Consider the following 20,925-nt stretch of genomic DNA (forward strand, 5'->3'; position numbering starts at 1 on the left):
TTTACAACATTTTCTTTTTTTAATTCTTCCATTTCTGATGGAATGTCAGCATCCTGCAATATTAAATTTATTTCTCTCTGCACACATAATTTTCTGCTTTTAATTCAGACTTTCAGCATCTGTCGTTTTTAGGGAGGTTCGGAAGTACAGGTATACCCTGCTTTAGAAATACTTGAAATACGAAAATTCACTTTTACAAAAGGATTTGAATGGATTTTCACTTTTACGAAAATAGCCTTCAAGAGTAGTGAATGTGTCTTTGCTTTATTCCATTTTGGCTTATGAAAGGTTTCCTAGGTACACTCTAGTTTCATAAAGCAAGATACACCTGTTCAGAGAAATAGCTGCACCTCTGTATTAAAGTGCAATCAGGCAGTCAATGGTTCAGCATATTGGCCCTAGAAACTGAAAGGAAGTTGAATCCTAAAGTGATTTGAGACCTTTGAAATGAATGGCATGCAGTTAAGGAAGATGCTGATGTCCCAGTTTGCCACCTGAGCAAGCTTTCATCTTGCATAACATGTGTATATCTATTTTAATTATCATTACTGTTCTACTTTCTCTAACAAATTAAAGATAGAAAATATGGCACAATATTTAAATCTAAAATCTATAATTGCACTCCAATAAAATTACTTTCCAAAAGCACAAGATTCTGAACACAATCTTGTCCTGATGTTACACATGCTAACTCGTGAAAAATGTCCAATGCAAGTTTAAAAATATTCATATATTGGTACAAAAATTGTTTTCAAATTTCTGGTTGGTCCATAAATGTACCTTGATCCTGGTCCTGCTCCCCTTCTCCTCTGGATTAAGTTTTCATTGAATGATGCTTTAAAAGTTACTGGTCTCCGTCTGTACTCACACATCATGAGCACCAATCATTCCAATATGAAACAAGTAAGAAAGGTATTGGGAAATTATATGGAAGTTATTAGTAATGACATGTGAAAAATTAAGACAAGGTATTTAGTATTATTTTTTAAATTGCCGTGTTTGGCATTATAGAAGTACACAGAACAAGGTACAGCAACTTTGGAAGGGGAATGCTTATTAAACAAAAGATTAATGACAAGGAGAGAGTACAAGAGAAAGGAAAAGGACAAAAAAGGGGAAAAACAGAAAGTGCCCTCAAATTAAGTTCATAAACAGATTAACTTACATGGTAAAAATCTGCTTGAAATCCAAAATGTTTAAAACCACAACTCAGATTACCTTTACAAATATTACAAAGGACTCAATAATTATAAATGTCTATCTTTCCACACAGTCCAATTCTGATAAGTTGCATTATTTCTCCCATAAAGATATCAAACTGTGACTGAATTAAGCAACATAATGAAAGGCAGTTACAGGCTTAAAATATTCATAAGCATTGAATTAAACAACTTAAAATCCCTAGTGAGAATTTAATGACATTCATTTCTTGGTTTTCAAATGTTGTTACATTGTAAAGATTTTAGTGAGTCAGAAATACAAACATTCATAATACCTGTTTTGTGGTTCCTGCTGCAATAGTTGAGCAGCTATTTTGCGCAAATCCATTACTTCCTTCAACTCATCCTCATCTCGAAGTATTTGCTGAATTTTGCTTGCGGGCCTGTAATTGCACAAACAATGAATATTTTGTGAACACCCTCCAACTCCTCCAGAAGAAATAATACCTACAATTTTCTCCTTGCAAAAGATGGTCAATGTTAGGAGAATAAAAAGAGGGTATTCACTGTAGACAAAAAAATTAAAATTCAAAATATTAAGTGGCTGTAGCTTCAGTTGAGTGCAATTTCGAAGTGCATAGTGGATTGAAGTATAATTTTGTGAAACACATGTCTACAGATGCTGTGATTGCAGTAAAAACACACTCAGCCAGTCTTTTCAGCATATACTGGAGACAAAGATATATTGCCGACTTTTTGGGCCTGAGTCCTTCTTCAAGGAATAAGCCAGAATAGGAAAAGTGTAATTTTATTTAGTATATTAAAAGATGGTAAATTAAGAACATATGACAAATTAAACTATTAAAATAGCTCTATGTTGGCCTGAAAGTGAAATTAGGCTTTAAATTTTGTTTAAGTAAATTAAGACATATCAGGGCCCTGTTTTTTCTTTGGCTTGGCTTCGCGGACGAAGATTTATGGAGGGGGTAAAAAGTCCACGTCAGCTGCAGGCTCGTTTGTGGCTGACAAGTCCGATGCGGGACAGGCAGACACGGTTGCAGCGGTTGCAGGGGAAAATTGGTTGGTTGGGGTTGGGTGTTGGGTTTTTCCTCCTTTGCCTTTTGTCAGTGAGGTGGGCTCTGCGGTCTTCTTCAAAGGAGGTTGCTGCCCGCCAAACTGTGAGGCGCCAAGATGCACGGTTTGAGGCGTTATCAGCCCACTGGCGGTGGTCAATGTGGCAGGCACCAAGAGATTTCTTTAGGCAGTCCTTGTACCTTTTCTTTGGTGCACCTCTGTCACGGTGGCCAGTGGAGAGCTCGCCATATAACAGGATCTTGGGAAGGCGATGGTCCTCCATTCTGGAGACGTGATCCATCCAGCGCAGCTGGATCTTCAGCAGCGTGGACTCGATGCTGTCGACCTCTGCCATCTCGAGCACCTCGACGCTAGGGATGAAAGCGCTCCAATGGATGTTGAGGATGGAGCGGAGACAACGCTGGTGGAAGCGTTCTAGGAGCCGTAGGTGGTGCCGGTAGAGGACCCATGATTCGGAGCCGAACAGGAGTGTGGGTATGACAACGGCTCTGTATACGCTTATCTTTGTGAGGTTTTTCAGTTGGTTGTTTTTCCAGACTCTTTTGTGTAGTCTTCCAAAGGCGCTATTTGCCTTGGCGAGTCTGTTGTCTATCTCATTGTCGATCCTTGCATCTGATGAAATGGTGCAGCCGAGATAGGTAAACTGGTTGACCGTTTTGAGTTTTGTGTGCCCGATGGAGATGTGGGGGGGCTGGTAGTCATGGTGGGGAGCTGGCTGATGGAGGACCTCAGTTTTCTTCAGGCTGACTTCCAGGCCAAACATTTTGGCAGTTTCCGCAAAACAGGACGTCAAGCGCTGAAGAGCTGGCTCTGAATGGGCAACTAAAGCGGCATCGTCTGCAAAGAGTAGTTCACGGACAAGTTTCTCTTGTGTCTTGGTGTGAGCTTGCAGGCCCTGTAGTTCCATTTAAAGCACATCACATGCTCAACATGAGATATAAATGCATTTTGTATTCCAGTCACCCATGTGACTGGGGAATTCCACCAAGTTATATGCATATCACAGTCCACATCCCTCAACTTTGTTTTGACGTTCAAATGTTTGTCCATCTCTCTTATATATTTTCAATGATTCTTCCCCAAAGCTCTCTGAGTTGCAGAATTCCAGTCACGATCAACTCAGAAGACATTTCTCATCTCCTTAGGCAAGTCCTTATTTTGAAAATATGCTTTCTCGTTCAAGACAGCTCATTTAGGTGTAACATCCTCTTTGAAAACATCTTGTCAATCCTTCACAGAATCTTAGACTTTAATAAGATCACGTCTCACATTCTTTTAAACTTCAAACTGGTCCAATCTCCATCAGAAAAACTGACCATTCAGTCTACTGAGTCTGTGCCAATCATCAGCAAACCATTTACACTAATCGTACATTAACCCTGTTTTTCTCTCTTTTCCCAAATACTCAACAACACCCCCAAATTCTAACAGTCACCACACACTGGAGGCAATTTGCAATGGCCACTCAATCTATCTATCCACCTGCACATTTGTGGTATGTGGAAGAAAATTGGAGCACATGGAGCAAGCCCATGTGGTCAGAGGAAGAACATTACAATTCCAAATAGATGGTCACAATCTGACTCCTTTCATCTTCATCCCAGCAATCGTTCTACGAGATTGCCTCTGCACTGTCATCAACACAAATAAAGAATTACTTAAACATGGAGCACAAAACTGCAGACTTCTCCAAGCATATTCTCACTAGTTCCTTTTAAGGTTGGATCAAAACTTCCCTACTTTTATTGCAGCAAAGACCCAAGTTCCATTAGTCTTAGACATCTTGCTACAAGAAATAAATTCATTATCTTAGAGAGTCCTTTGCCCCACAGAATCCATGCTGACCTATAGTCAATCCATATGAAACCCATTTGCTCACATTAGCAGTTCAAGATCCTGCCAATTTAAGTGCTTTTTCAAATGTCCCTTAAATGTAACCAACTCCATCATCTCCTTTAGCAATGGCTTCCAGATACCTACCAGTCTGTGGAAAAAACTTTCTCCTCAAATGCCCCTTAAAAATTCCTTCCCCTCACATTAAACTTATTCCTTCTAGTTTTTAAAATTACTACTATGGGAGAAGGATTCTGACTAAATACCATCTGTGCTGCTTGTGATTTTATACACCTCTATCAAGTCAATACTCAGCTTCTACTGTTTCAGGGAAAACAAACCCAGACTGCTCAATCTCTCCCCATAATTAAAATCCAATATCAAGGCTACATCCGGGTAAATTTCATTTCCACTCGGTTCAATGAAACCACCTATTTCCTATAGCATGGCAATTAGAATTGCACGCAATATTCTATTTGATGCCTCATCAGTATTTTGCAAAAATGCTACAAAATGCCCCAATTCTGCCATTCCAAGCATTTCAAATAACTTTTTCACCTGCATTGTTTTTTTATCAGGGAACTACCGACGAAACACAAGATTAATCATTTTTGTTCAGTGTCCACTATTTACTAGTGATGTCCCACCCATCTGACCGCTATCTCTCCACTCAAATATATGCGCAATATCCTGGTGTTGTGTTGGACAATCTTTCTCCCTGTCCAAAACATTATCAACCCTTATGTCAGTCATAAACGTTTGAATTATATCTCCTACATTCACATTGTCATTAATATACATCACAAACAACAAGTCCAACACCACTCCCTGTACGACACCAGTGGACACCAACTACCAATCAGAATAGCATCCTTTCACCCTTTCTCCCTTTTATTGCCATGCCAATTCTGAATCCAATTAACCAATTGATCTCAGATACCATGTGCTTTAATCTTCTGGACTACTTAATTCTATGGGATCTTGCCAAAACCCTTCAGGAAGGCCACATAGTCTACTGACCTGCCTTCATTAATCCTCTTGGTTATCTCCTCAAAAATTTCCAACCGATTAATGAGGTAGGATTTGCCTCTAAATAAAGCAATGCAGACTTACCCTGATACCTTCAAATTTTCTCCAATGTTCCCTATCATTGCTGAGAGGTTTACCAGCATCCAGCTTGCCCTCCTCCTGCATTTGTTAACCATGTCCTCTTCTGTCTAACAAAGTAGAAAAAAATAATCTCTGCCAAGGCCCCACCTATCTCTTCTACAATCTGGAATAGATCGCACTTATCAACCCTTCACCTCCTATAGCATCTAACACCAGCTCCTTCTTCATATTGACTTGTTTTGCATTATTCACGTACCCTCTCTGAACTTACCATCTTCACGTTCTTCTCCATTGAGAAAAAAAACATTACAGTTCAAATTATAATTTCTTGTTCCATAAATAGTTTTATTAATGTCTTCTCCAGTTCCTTTACCCATCAACTTTGGCCTGGATACTTTATTAACATTCCTTTTATCTACCGAGCAAAATCTCCACTATCTGGAATTCAAGCAGCCGGAAAAATTGTGGAAAATAAATAGGTTAAAAAAAAAATGAAAGTTTAAAATTGGCGCCCCTTGTGCTCAGTTCACCAATCACGCAACACTCAATCTAAACCAATTGGCAAATTCACTTATGCGACATCTGCCAACCTAAACAGGTGCTGGATATCAGGGGCTTTATTGTTCTTTTAACAATTAGCAAATTAAAAAGTTAATGTTTCTCTTAAGTATCCACAAAGCTATATCATTGGACCTGGAACTATGCAGTACAACTCATATTATCCGAAATTACTGGCCTGTCAGATAAATGGTTTTTTTTTGGAGAACTGGTCATTTAAAAAAAAAACAGCCCAGTAGCACAACAAATCACGTATCAATGTTTAAACAACAACAAACAACAAGGGAAGGCTTTTTAAAATAATGTTTAATTCTAACCAATAAAATGCTGGCTCCTGCCAATCACCGAGACCACGCAACCGCCACTGCCGATCCCCGACACAAACCCACTGCTGCTGCTGATACCTGGGGAGGCTTCCTGGGCCGGTATCACTGGCAAGTCGCCAGGCTCCTATCTCCCCGGTCACTGGAGCTCACGATGCCAGAGTCCCAACTCTGAATCCTCCCCTTGGCCTACCGCACACACACACACACACACACACACCAGAGAAGTAGGCCGAGGGGTGGATTCGGAGTCATCGTTCAGTGTACTGAGCTCGAGGTCACGCTCCTGCCTGAGAAGCCGTTCTCCTTGATGATGCTGGGACAAGGGATTCTTCTGAATGTTTATGGCTGGGAGACCATTGTGAATAGTTTGAAAGGGAGAGTGGGAGAGAAAAGTCAATAGAGGAAGGTAAAGAAGAAATGGAAAGAGGTGAGGAGAGTTGCCTGAAACAAGGACAACCGCCATGGTAACTTCATGTCAAGTTAACTTTTTTTTCCAACCCGTGAGGTCAGTTTGGCCCCGAAAAACATTCAGACAAGTGAGGATTTCTGATTTGTTTCCGATATCCTCATTTATGTGGTTTTTTTAAAAATTTCAGATAAATGAGGATTTTGCAGAATCTGATTTCAGATAATTGGAGTTATACTGTAATTGAGAAAATCTCTTAAAATCTTGTCAAACATCATCACATCCTTTCCAAGTGTGGTGCACAGAATGGGATCCAATACTTAAACTGTCGCCAAATAGTGTCCAATTTACCATAATGCCCAGCTCTTGTAGTCTAGGTCACTATTTATAAAATTTTGGACCTCGAGTAAAAAGAAACTAAAGATACAAATCACCTTTGATGGGGGGGTGGCTGCCTTAAAAAAAAAATTCATAATTTTCTGTGAAGTAAAACTATGAAGCAAAAAAATGAGTTGAAAAATTTTATATTTACCTATTTTTACCTCAAGTTCTGAGAGCAAATTTTATTTTGTATCTCAAATTTTTGGGCAGTGATTTGTGCTTTTCAGCAAAGGTGAATTAACATTACCAGAATCCTTGATGCTTTCAAAATCTATTGAGCAGCATCTTTACTAAACTGAATAACTATCACCAAGATACCCATTCAATTAATTTGTCAAGAACTACATGAAATCTTATCAGAATCCTTATTATTAACAACATTTCTAAACATTGCTTATTTGGACCCATAGACTCAATTGCAAAAGACCAGTCATATTTTCAACAGTTTGCATCCCTTATCTGAATCTTGGGCAGCTTCATGGGATGTTTTCCTTCCATCTAAAGTAGATGCAAAGTTGTTTGCTTTTTTTAAAAAAAGCCAATGCAATTTTGGAACCTCATTCTGCTGATTTTCTTATTACCAACAAACTCAACAGATGTTAATTCAAACATGTACATGTATACCCCACTTTATGAAACTAGAGTATGAAACCTTTCATAAACCAAAATGGCGTAAAGCAAAGACTCATTCACTAGTCGTGAAGGCTATTTTTGTAATAGCAAAAACCCATTCAAATCCTTTTGTAAAAGCAAATGCAGGTTTCTTCATAAAAGTGAATTTTAGTAAAGTGAGTATTGGTAAAATGGGTATACCTGTGTTGGAAACACGTACAGAATGAATTGAGCAACTCCCACCTCCTCTGGAACACTACGAAAAGCCTTATTGCAGAAGTATAAAGTGAAATATTACTTCTTTTTTGGGTCTAAGTAAGCAGCTACACATTTGTACCTTTGTTCATCTTCCCAATTATTTTCGTCCATAAGCTGTGATTTTTCAGACAACTTTCCTCGGTCCTGAAACAAAATGCCACCTTGAAATTTGATCATGATCCAAGCTACATTACAAATTAAAAAGTATCAAACAAGAGTTCATTGTTATAAGTGTCCCAACCAAAAATCATGTTATTATATGATCACACCATTAACTTCAACTATAATTCCTGAAGCCTTGGAAAAGCTTTCTATGTATCAAAAGACATCCTACCCTGCCATATTCTTTTCACCCTCCCCCCCACTCCTGTCAGCAGCAAAATTCACAAGAATGAGATTGTTTAATAGCAGATTCAAGGATTGTTTCTTTGCTTAATATGAATCCAAAATAGTGAAAATACTTAGATGTCTACTTGCAAAACCACGACTATCACTGCATCTTGGTATATGTGACAATAAACCTGAAGTAAAACATGAAAGTCATAGTTTAAGTAAAAACACAATGCTGAAGAAACTCAGCAGGTCAAACAACGTCTTTTATATAGCAAAGATAAAGATATATAACCAAAGTTTCAAGGTTGAGCCCTATGTCTGATATGTACTTTTATCTTTGCTATATAATGGACACGTTTGAACTGATGAGTTTCTCCAGCATTGCGTTTTTTCAATAAACTTTAACTTGTACGCAATTATCTTGGTCAAGAGACTTGCTGGTCTGCACTTTGATCAGTACGGCTTCCCTTGTAAATTGTAATTTTTATGAATTCCACCCTCCCTTTCACTTGCCTCCATATTCAAGGATTAATGCTGGAAACAATTTAATTTTGGGACCTGGTCATCAATGCTAAAATAATGCATGAGGAGATAAATGACGAAGAGATAATTTATTTCCAAGTCAAGATAGAGCACCACTTTGAAGAAAGCCTGAAGATGCTGGTGCTCTTAACTACCTGGTAGTGGTAACCTATTCAGTGGGGAGAGATCAATGGTTTGGCAGATACTAGTGGATCATCTTGGGTGTATAAATGCAATACTTTCCACTGATAGATTACAGTATACACTTTTCTTTCTTTGGCTTGGCTTCGCGGACGAAGATTTATGGAGGGGGTAAAAAGTCCACGTCAGCTGCAGGCTCGTACACTATAGCCCTGCCAATGATGGAGGAAATTCTACTTATTAAAACATTTGTTCAAAAAGTACCGGAGGCGTAGGTAATGGGGTGAAAACTGGGCAGCATGGACTCAAGGGCCAAAATGGCCTGTTACTGTGCTATATATCTGAATTTTTTTAAAAAAAATTAAAAATGAATATTTAGAGTTTGTTGATGGGATGTCAATCAAGTGGGCTGGTTTGTCCTGGAAGGAGATGAGTTATTTGATAGTTGTTAATTTCCAGAGATACCAGAAGCTAATCACTGTATGTCCTTAATCAGGGTTGGTCCTTAGGCTTGACTGTAATGGTTGAGTGAGGGATATACAAGATTATAAAATCATAAGACATCATGTGCACATTTCTGCAGCTGCTTGCCCACAGTGGCCCAATTCTGAGGCACAGACGTTATGCACAAATAACTCAGAGGGGATCTGAAAGATACATTTTTCACGCAGAGTAATTGGTATTTGAAATGTGCTGTTGGACTTGGTGTTGGAGACACCTATAGGCACAGCATTCAAGAGGCAACTTGACATGAACAGGGCACAGAGGAATTTGGAATTAAATAAAGAACTGGGATTAGTATAGTTTGCCTTGAGGGTCAACAGAGATGCAGTAGGATGAAGGGCTTATTTCTATCATATTTGTGTACATAGTTAGAAACTTTAATTTGGAATTTCAGAAGGTTTTAGCTGAGAATGCAAAATTAAACCCATCCAAAAATCTTGTTTTCCATGTTTTTAAGAGAAACAATCACTTTGAACGAGTCGCAAAGTAAATTGCAGGGTGTGATTGACCAAATTAATCTTCAATAATTTTGAAAATGTTTCTATATCTGACCTGAAACCTCCCATCAGTCTCATTCCTGCTCTCCATTTCGCTCTGCCCAGCCAAGTTATTTCTCTCACACAAACACATTAAATCTCTGTGATTCTTTTGCCAATTATCTACATCACAGAATCATTTACAGCAGCCAATTAAAAGGCCTGGACAAATATGGGATATGGCAGACAAACAGATCACCCAAATAAAGCCCACACAGGTCCATGGAATTGAGACAGCAGCAATTAAATTTGCTCCATTGTGCAACCAAACTTCATGGAAAAAAGGTTTGCATTAAAGTATTTTTAAGAAACAAAATGATGCAATCATAAGATTTTTAAATTTCTTCCTAAATTTTAAATTAAATTTAGACATGCAGCTATTTTGGCCCTTGAGCCCATGCCACCCAATTTACACCCCATTAACCTAAAGTTAACCAAAACCACAGTACGTTTTGAATGGTGGGAGGAAACTGAAGTCACCAGAGAAAATCCAAGCACACACGGGGAGAACATTCAAACTTCTACAGAGAGCATGGGATTCGAACCCTGGTCTGGTCACGATCACTGGGGCTGCAGAGGCATTGTGCTAACCACTACACAAACCAGCACAATTTTTGTTCACATTAATGTAGGTTTTATCAGTTGCTCATATGTATAAGTAAACACCTTACCTTTACACAGGTCACAAATGGAGCATTTAGATGAACATCTACTTCAGATGATGGCGTTTCTTCCTCTTCTGCATTCTCAATGAAGTCATAATGCTCCTGATCCAAAGAGCCTAAAATATAAGGAATATATCAGAATCAGGATTTATTGTCATGAACAAGTCAGGAAATTCAGTGTTTGGAGCAGAATCAAAGTGAAAACATTCATATTATAACCATCTGACGACATTATTCTTAAAAAAAATGGACAAAAAATAAGGCACTTTAGTTCATTGATTATTCAGGAATCTGATCGCAGCGGGGAAGAAGCTGTCTTTGTGCCTTTGAGTACTCATCTTTAGGCTCCTGAATATTTTCCCCAATGGTAGCAGAGTGAAGAGGGTATGGCCTGGGTGGTGAGGGTCTTTAAGGGATAGAGGCTACTTTTTTAAGATACCACTTCATGTAGATATCATCAATGAAGTCTGGTGCCTGTGATGTCACAGGACAAGTTAACAAACCTCTGGAGTTTATTCTTGACCTGAGAGTTGGTGCCTCCATACCAGGCAATAATGCAACCAACTAGTACGCTCAGTTTATGAGAGTCTTTGGTGAAATACCAAATCTCCTCAGACACCTCAAACTATAGATGCTGGCGAGCCTTCTTTGTGATTCCATCAATATGGAGGCTCCAGGACAGATCCTCGGAGATGTTGACACCCAGGAATTTGAAGTTCTTGACCGATTCCACTACTGAGCCCTCAATAAGGACTGCATTATATTCCCCTGACTTCTTCCTGAAGTCCACAATCAACATCATGGTTTTGTTAATGTTGAGCGCAAGGTTGTTGGTGTGACACGACTCAACGAGGTGATGTATCTCTCTCCTGTAAGCTTCCTCATTGCCATTTGTGATTCTGTCAACAACTGTGGTGTCATCAACAAACTTGGAGATGGCATTGGAATTGTGCATGGCGACACAGTCATGATGTATAATGAGTAGAGCAATGGATTAAGTACGCATCCTTGGGGTGCATCTGTATTGATGATCATGAAGAGGAGATGATGTTTCCAATTCGTACTGACTGTGGTCTTCCATTGAGAAAGTCAAGCATCCAGCTGCGGAGGGGGGTACAGAGGCCTAGAATTTGTAGCTTATTGACCAGCACTGAGGGAAAAATGGTATTGAAGGCCAAGCTGTAGTCAATTAAGAGTAGCTCTATGTATGAATTGCTGTTTTTGAGGTGATCCAGAGCTGAGTGGAGAGCCAGCGATATTGCACCTGCCATGGAGCAATTGTGACAATAGATAAATTGCAGTGGGTCCATATCTTTGGTTAGGGATGTGTTAATTCTGGCCATGACCAGCTCTCAAAACATTTTATCACAGAAGTTAGTGCTATTAGACAGTAGTCGTTGAGGCAGCTCAAGCTATACTTCTTGGGTATCAGGATGAGTGATGCCCTTTTGAAGCTGGTGGGAACCTCTGACAGCCACAATGAGAGTTTGAAAATGTCCTTGAACAATCCGGCTAGTTGGTTGGCACAAATTTTCAGTAGCCTGCCAGGTACGTCGTCAGAGCCTGACACCTTGCGAGGGTTCATCCTCTTGAATGATGTTCTGACATTGCCCTCAGAGACAGATATCACATGGTCCTCAGCCTTTGCAGAGATTCTAGTAGGCACCGTTTGGTTCTTCTCAAATAGGGCATAGAAGGTGTTCAGCTCATTGCCTTCGCTTTGTAGGGTATAATGGGCTACACTCCCTGCCATAGCTGGTGTGTATGTTTCTGTCTCTACCTTTCTCCAGAATTGCCACTTTTCTTTGCAGATGGCCTTTCCACATGGACTCATAAAGATCTTGATCCCTGGCCTTAAACACCCTTGTTCTTGCTCTCAGCAGGTTCCGGATTCTCTGATTCATCCAGGGCTTCTGGTTGGGGAACACCTGATATTTGTGTGTGAGCACACATTCATCCACGCAGGTCTTGAAGAAGTCAGTGACATCTGTCGCATATTCATTCAAGTCGATGGATGATGAGTTCTTGAATATGTTCCAGACCACTGTTCAAAGCAGTCCTACAGATGCTGCTCTACCTCTCTTGATCATACCTTCACCTTCTTCACCATTGGTATTGTGGTGTTCATTCTCTGCTTATTCAAGTTTGTCAGAAAATACGTAGTACCGTAAGTAGTAAAACAGACCAACAGTTTATTGCCAACACTGCATTTGGCCATATAGACAATACAATATACAGGGTGTAGGATAATATAAAGGAGAATCAATTAGCACCAAACAAAGGCAAAATAAGAGCACTACTAAGGAGTTAATTCCCAGCCTGATGGCTGCATGGAAGAAACTGTTGTAAGGCTGTTGTGTGTACTTTTAAGCTCCCATACAGGAGGATAAAAAAATGTTCTGGGGCATGAAGGGCCTTTCAGTATGCTGGCTGCCTTTCCTCGGCAGCAGGGAAGACGTGTTAGTTTCTTATACAATGAAACTATTTATAGAGTAAAAGTCATACACGGCCCTTTGGTCCAAGTTCATGTTGAACAAACTGGCGCTCCGAGCTAATCCCATTCGTCTGCATTTGATCCATATTCTTCTAAAACCTTTCTATTATATATCTATCAAAATCCCTTTTAATGTTGAAATTGTTCATGTTTTCACAGTTTTCACTGGGAGCTTGTTCCATATACAGACTTAGTTAAAAAGTTCCTCATCTTGCCAGTCTTAAATCTTTTCCCTCTCACCTTAATTTGTTCAATCATAAACCTGCAGGTATTTGAAATGCAGAAAGTAGCAAATGAAGATGAAAAATAGCATTCTGGGTCAAAGAAGAAGAAATTTGACATGATCCTGAATAACTAACATAACGTACCCAAGGACAAACTGCGGAATAGTGCCTTTAACCTTGCTAAATGTTCTATTTTACAGGAAAAAAACATATGATCTTTTGTGGTTCAGTGAACTTAATGGCAATATGAATTTATAAACTAAGAACATACTATGGAAAGTTTCCCATGTTACTAATATTTAGTTAACCAAATCTGATGTGGCCACAAATGTAGAAGTGAGAACAGGTGAGCAAACACTTAGTTAAAGAGGTAGGTTTGAAGTACATGTTTTTAGATGAGGAGTCGAGTGGGAAAGTACTAGATTTCGAGATTGACAGGCATGTCTTCAACTCCCTCCACAGTGTTTTAATGGGGTTTGGGCAAGAGGTGAAAAGTACAAGCACAGAAATATAACTAGAGACAGATCCAAAGATATGAAATGGGAAGGTACTTGAAAACAAAAATTAATTGTGCTAGTTTGGACAAAAAGTCATGGATCTGAATTGTTAACTTTGTTTCTCTTTCCATGGATAGTGTCCATTTTGCTATTCGCAGTGTGTTCTGTTTTATATAATGCCATAATTACACAAGAAGCCAATCGACTTAGATTTGGAACATTTGGCTTCAGTTTACATGGATTTAGCTTATCTAAACTTCACCACTTGCGGGCTTATGTCTGAGGAGAAGATCAGTAGCAGTCTTGATCACCTTGTGGTCCCTTACAGGTTATTTTTTCTTTGGGAACCAACAGGAGTAAACAGACTTCATATGAATTTGATTTCTCAAAAAACCTTCCAATTTTCTATCAGAGTCAACACTGATGGATTATGTTATATTTTATATATGTTTTAAAGGAGATAAATTGCAGGGGGGGGGGGTTATGTGTAGGTCACAAACAAACATTTCACAACACAGATCTCATTTAAAATGCTAGAGCTCTGCTCAAGCCAGACAGTCCAGGCTCCCAGTGCCTTTGTAAAGACAATGGAAACTGCTTTGCTGAAGGACTTCACAAGTGGGTGTTAATTGGACATGCTGTGGAGTAAGGGATTATGTTTTGGAAAGCAACAGATAAACAAATTCAGAAGATTGGGTTCGATGATGCAGTCTGTCTGAATGCAGTTTGCTGTTCTAAAAAGGTCATGTGGTTTTGCAAGGAGGGAGGGAGAGAGAGAGAGAGAGAGAGAGAGAGAGAGAGAGAGAGAGAGAGAGAACTGCTTTATGCAGCTTGGCCTTGGCAAGTTGGCAGCTTCTTTCAAAACCCCATTTTGAAGACAGGTTGTGAATTCTGAGTTCAGCCTGTTCAAAGGCATTGTGGTTGATACAAGAGTAGATGGCTGGCTGTATAATGTTTCACCTGAGATAAGGGAAACTGAAAAACAACTCTGTGGTGACCTGAAAGAAAGAGGTTATCATCTGGAAAACCCTGATGAGGGGCACATTTCTTCAGCAAGACAATGAAGTGGATCAGTTTCTGTGTGTCCAACGAGCAACAAATTTCTCTCTAAAAACCAACCAGAACCTTCCTGAGCGGTAACCATTTACCTTTCAAGCACCAAAGCCTGGTGAAGATTCATAAATGTTAAATTCTGTGCACAGCATAAGAATTGCCTGATACTGGTAAACTTGGAGGAGTGAGATGTGGGATTGGACTGTCAATCAAAGAACTTTCTGAACTTACACACACACACACACACGCATGTGCTTAGAAGGGGGTTAAGTTAGGTTAAGTTACTAGTAATAAGTTAAAGTTTGATCCTGTTTTTATGTTTAAAGAAAATTAAAAGAAACTTTTGTTTAAGTGACTATTTATCTTGGTGAATTTCTATTGCTGCTGGGTTTTGGGGTCCTCTGGGCTCATCACAACTAGCAAAAAATACACCCATTTCCCACAAATGTTACTCCTGCAGGAAGTCAGCAATTTTCAATGAAAAATGGAGGGGAGAAACTGAAGATAAACAATAGGATTTAAATATAAAATAAAATTCATCAATTTAAAACATAGGCAATGTACTTACTTTTATGGGAGTTGGCTTTATTCCCAGGTAAATGATTGTCTGATTTCAGAGGGATGTCCTTAGTTATTTCAGATAACTGTGAATGTAGGCTAACTGTATCATCATCTGAGGGCTAAATAAAGAAACATGAACACGAGATCAATTTCCAAACACAACCTCACTATCTGTCCCTCACCCAACGCCAAAATATTCATCAAATATTTCACTATTTCCCATCGTTCTTTTCTTGTTTCTCAGGATAGAAAAGAAGGGCAACTGTGGAACTTACTGCTAGATCAGCACGTTAACTTCAACTATTGTCATTAATGCCAGTGAGGTTTTGCCTAAAAAGAAAGATGTCTTAGGAACAAAGACATTGCAGGATTTCCAAAGACATCATAAGATATACCTCATTAAAAGTACCTGTATATTGATGCAAGATGCCCGATTCGCGGGTCGGCTTGTTACACAAAGGAGCAGAGAATAAGAGAAAAATATCATTGAGTGCCAGCTGTTTAGTGTAACATCTGAACTGCTAATTTTATTTTTTTTTTTACAACAAAAGTCTGAAAATCTGGACTGCTCGGGAATTGGATCGGTCCAGTTTTGTGGATTTTCCAGATTCTCGGGCAGTACTCTTAAAATTCAAATTTAAGGAGGAATTAAGAATAAATAAACATGTACAGTTTGAGAAATTGTTCATAAATGAAATCAAAATGCTTTATTTATCAAAATGAGCTGTTTTAAAGAAAAATAAAATGGTCGTTTGTTGCCGCTCTGCATCTTTGGTGCATGCACATAAAAGCCTGCTAAATTTTAAAAGTTTGAGAGATTTTGAAAAGTCCAGATTCTCTGGACTTGTATTGAATTTTGTGTCAGGAATTTTGCAGTCAATAGAATTCTGGTCATTGTTCTGACACTCAATAAACCAACCTTCAATCTACATCTCTCAACATCTCTGGTCAAAAATTAATTTGAAATTTAAAATGCATTGAAAGAGGAGTTTCTCTGCTGTAGGTTTTTAATTTGTTTCACTTATTTAGGTATGCCTATGCAGTTTCCAAATATGAATATAGTCACAATAAATTATTTAAGATCATAATCTGCCATTATTCCTTCAAAATCCACGCAAAATAATTGAAGACACCTTCGACCCTGCACACAGCATCTTTCAGCTGCTCCTGTTGGGAAAGAGATACAGGAATATCAGAGCCAGCACCACCAGGCTGAGGAACAGCTTCTTCCCACGGGCAGTAACAATATTGAACAACCAGAGGAATTGCTGACACTAACCATCCAATACCCTCATATTCATGAAGCAACACATTTGTTTGTATTATGTACTTCCATTTTTCAGTCCATTTTCATTTGTATGAGACTGTCACTTTAAGAGAAAAGATTTAACTACACTCTGTAGGCTTTGAAGTGTCTGTGAACAGGTTGAAGACAAGATTTTCCTAAATTGGATACATCTTGAAAAGAGAGGAAACCCAGGTGCAGAGACCATGTGACCCACAGATTCAAGACTGAGTACACAGTTTGCTCACCGGGACATTTTAATGAGATAGCACAGGAGCAAACAACTCTTGGAAGAAATACTGTGCTGGATTGGCCTCGTGTGGTTACAATCTCTCTGATTTCTTCCTGTCTGTTATAATGAGAAGATCAGCAGTCTGTCTTATTTCCTCCTATCTATGATAGAGAAATGAGAATACCACTCTGTGACCAAAAGAGTGAAGGTCACTTGTTTGGCTGACCCACGAAAAGGGTTCTGAAGGCAGAAGATATATTGTGCTTGGACATTGGTCAGAGTGAGGATCACCAGAGTTCGGCTGACCCACAGAAAGAGCTCGGGAAGCTTTGTGAGCCTCACTTACTTTGTGTCCCCCATGCCAAAGAAGAGCAGAGTTTTGGTTGGCACTTGTCTAAAAAGGTAATTTTGCTGGAAGCACCTCAACAAGGGTTTCATGAGTTATAAACATACTGTCACCCACTTCATGAGCTGCTAATTTCATCTAAAGCCTGCAGTCATCACTGAATTTCTGAAACTGAACTGTGAACTGCCTTTCGAGAAGTGTACCTTGAGCTGTAGTGGTTTGGGGTATTCCACCCACACACCACTATATTCGCACACAGTTAGAGGGTCAAGTTAGGTAAGTTTAGTTAAGCGTAGATACCATACATTTTGGCATACAAGTTGAACTCCCTTTTTCAGCCTCATTTTAGGGGTTTTATGGTATATCCGGCATACAAGTCAACCCCAATTTTCTGGCTTCCTGAGGGTGCCCCGTGACTGGCATATAAGTTGACCCCCCCCCCAAAGCTTGTGATGACTGAGATGGGCCGTTGACCAGCATATATGTTGACCTCCCCCCCCACCCATAGATCACGTGGATTGACCTGATAGGCGTTGGTTGGAGGTGATTGCTATCACCGAGGGTCCATTGACACAATGCAGCATGCGAGAAAAATATAAAGCCCTTTCAGTTGAAAGTGATAGAAATGGTCAAGAAAACCAACATCTGAGCTGCTGCGAGAAAATTTGATGAGAACGAGAAGTTGGTCAGAGATTAGAAGAAGCAACTTTAAGAAACATACCAAAAAGGCAATGTTCTTGGAGAAAAAGAATCACTCGTTGACCAGAGTTGGAAAATCACGTTGCAGAATGGATACGTAAACAGGGGCAAGATTGCTACATAATCACACTAAATAAAATGAGCATTTGCCCTGAAGTGGGCCAATCGCATCCAGACCTCAGTAGTGATTTTGAGGCTACAGTAGACTGGTGCTATAATTTCATGAACAGAAAAATTCTGGTATTATGTTAAAAAACAAAAATTGCACAGAAACTACCAAAAGATCTTGATCATAAAGTTGTAAGATTTCACCAGTTTATTGTACGGAACTGACAGAAACACCAGCTTGCATTGGCAATATGGGAAACATGGACAAAACACCCATGAATTTCGACCTGATAGGCAATAGAATAGTGGAATTGAAAGGAGTTAAAACTGTGCAAACCAGAAGTACAGGCCACAAAAGGACTAGGTTTACTATGGTGATATCATGCTCGGCCCATGGTAATCTTCAAAAGCAAAATTTATCCAAAAATGAAATTCCCTGCAGGTATTTTTGTACATTTTCATGAAAAAGGATGGATGGATGAAAATGGTGTAAAAATATGGATTGACAATGTGTCTAACAGGCAGTCAGGCAATTTATGCAAAGAATGGAGTTTGCTGTCTCGGATATGTTTCGTAGCCACTTAACTGAGAAGACTTAAAGTAGATTAGCAGGACATAATACTTACAAGGCAGTTATCCAGCGTGGTTTGACATCTATATTACAACCTCTCAATCTCTGCTTGAACAAGCTATTCAAAGATCATGTGCGCGAGGAATGGCATGCATGGATATCGTGTGTTTATAAAAGGTGAGGCAATGTGTGCTGCATCACTTGATATGCTGTATAACTTTGTGCTCAAGGAATGAGACAAAGTTAGAGACTGTGATAAAATCATTTAAAACTTGTGGTATCTCTTGTGCAATTGATGGCATGGAAGATGATTTATTGTGGGCCACTGATGACGAAGCTGAAACCGCCTCATCAGATACAAACTGGGACCCATATGATGATTATTTAAACAGTAAGAGTATGGATGTGCTCGCCACCATCTTTGATTCAGACAATGATGGTGAGAGTGATTTTGAAGGGTTCTAAATGTGTTGTTTTCAGACAATAATAGTGATTTTGAAGAGTGCTAATTGTGTTGCTTTCAATAACAATCTCAATGAAAATCTATTGCAATCGTGGGGGGGGGGGGGGGGGGGGGAAGGAGAACTAGCACAGGCAGCCACAGAGGCAACGACCTCAGGGGGTTGCTCATTAGACAAATGTCTGCAGTAATTTCCCAAGACTCACTAAACAGCTTTGTTAAGGTCCTCAGTCACAGGCTGACAGTGTCATCGCTATGTCATCAGTCCTCCCCTAACCAGCCCCTTGCAAAGAATGGAGTGAGGTGGAGTGCTCCACTCCACTACTGAGACTACACTCCCCCCATCCCCCACGAAGGATCGGAGTCGGCATCTTGAAGCTGCTCCCGGAGCATTTATGAAGGTAGGGTCAGCAGCGTGAGGGCAGAAAATCTCTGCCCTACTCAATAAAAGGGCCTTATAAGAGTTACAGCTGAAGGAGTTCCCCGGTAAAGGAAAATCCTAAAGATAGCATTTCCTGATCCCTGTTGCCATCTGCTGGGCAATTCTGTCAAACCAGGTTTAAAATGCAAGAAAATGATGACTAAACAAGGAGATACAAAACATTAGAGCCTTGAGCCAGTCATGAATAGAAGTTGACAGTTAATTTCATATATTTAAAGTATAGCTAGCTACACAAAACCACACTGGACAGCAGAAACATTATTTGCTCTATTGAGTGTATAGTAACATCTAGGGTCCTTTTTCATAAACATTCAAACATCAATTAAACTACCTTGAAACTCAACAATCCTTATCCTTTCCAGTTCCTCAGAGAGAATTTAGTAAAATACATTACAAATCTTGAAGACAATTTGGAAGTAATGTTGCAATTTAAAGTGGTCCATGGAGTACATATAACCATATAACCATTTACGGAGCGGAAACAGGCCATGTTGGCCTTTCGAGTCCGCACCGGTTCACTGATTTTGTGCGCCCTCTTCAGGCATTGGTGATTTTAAGTGTAGTGTATCTTTGAGAATTTTATAGGTTCTCTGTACTTTGGATGTGAAATCTCATATTAAAATATTCAAAAACATTGGCTGTGTGGGTGAAAACACTCCACAATCTTTACTTCAAATTCCAAATAATTTCTCTATCATGAGGTCTGAAGTTGTGATGTTGCCGATTATGCAGCAAATCCACGTCATTCAAAGTTATTAAATGAAGCATTTAATACCAGGGAATAGCAACTTCTGTAAGTAAACTCCTTAATCACTAAATCCATGTCTGAAGATAAATTGACTCATTTTTATTTAGATACAAATCCTCTATGTGACAAATGTAAAATTGGTGATGTTTCTTTGGTTCACATGTTTACATGTTCTGGACTTGCTGTATTATTTAAAAAAGTTTGAAAATTATCTTTCAAACATTTTCGGTGATTCTCAAGTTCAAAGTAGAACTTTGCCCTTCAATTGCTCTATTCGGATCCTTTCAAGATGATGTTTTACTGATTCCAACTCAAAATCAAATTTTATCTTTTACTCCATTGATAGCCAGACATGCAACTTTGATTAAATGGATGCAATACTCCACCCAATTATACACAAGTTAAGTGATATTATGTCTTGTTTAAGTTTAGAAAATATTCTTTGGCTTGGCTTCGCGGACGAAGATTTATGGAGGGGGTAAAAAGTCCACGTCAGCTGCAGGCTCGTTTGTGGCTGACCAGTCCGATGCGGGACAGGCAGACACGATTGCAGCGGTTGCAAGGGAAAATTGGTTGGTTGGGGTTGGGTGTTGGGTTTTTCCTCCTTTGCCTTTTGTCAGTGAGGTGGGCTCTGCGGTCTTCTTCAAAGGAGGCTGCTGCCCGCCAAACTGTGAGGCGCCAAGATGCACGGTTTGAGGCGTTATCAGCCCACTGGCGGTGGTCAATGTGGCAGGCACCAAGAGATTTCTTTAGGCAGTCCTTGTA

The 20,925-nt window shown here is 39.5% G+C and overlaps 1 protein-coding gene across 1 annotated transcript in view; it reads right to left on the bottom strand.

The window, feature by feature from the left end:
* Positions 1-20,925, bottom strand: part of LOC138740702 (leucine-rich repeat and calponin homology domain-containing protein 2-like) — a 177,239-nt gene that overhangs the window by 67,277 nt on the left and 89,037 nt on the right. The window contains 5 exon segments of the mRNA XM_069893745.1: positions 781-858; positions 1,496-1,603; positions 7,819-7,883; positions 10,447-10,556; positions 15,277-15,388. Coding sequence (XP_069749846.1) covers positions 781-858; positions 1,496-1,603; positions 7,819-7,883; positions 10,447-10,556; positions 15,277-15,388 — 473 coding nt within the window.

Source organism: Narcine bancroftii, chromosome 8, assembly GCF_036971445.1.
Source record: "Narcine bancroftii isolate sNarBan1 chromosome 8, sNarBan1.hap1, whole genome shotgun sequence".
NCBI lineage: Eukaryota > Metazoa > Chordata > Chondrichthyes > Torpediniformes > Narcinidae > Narcine > Narcine bancroftii.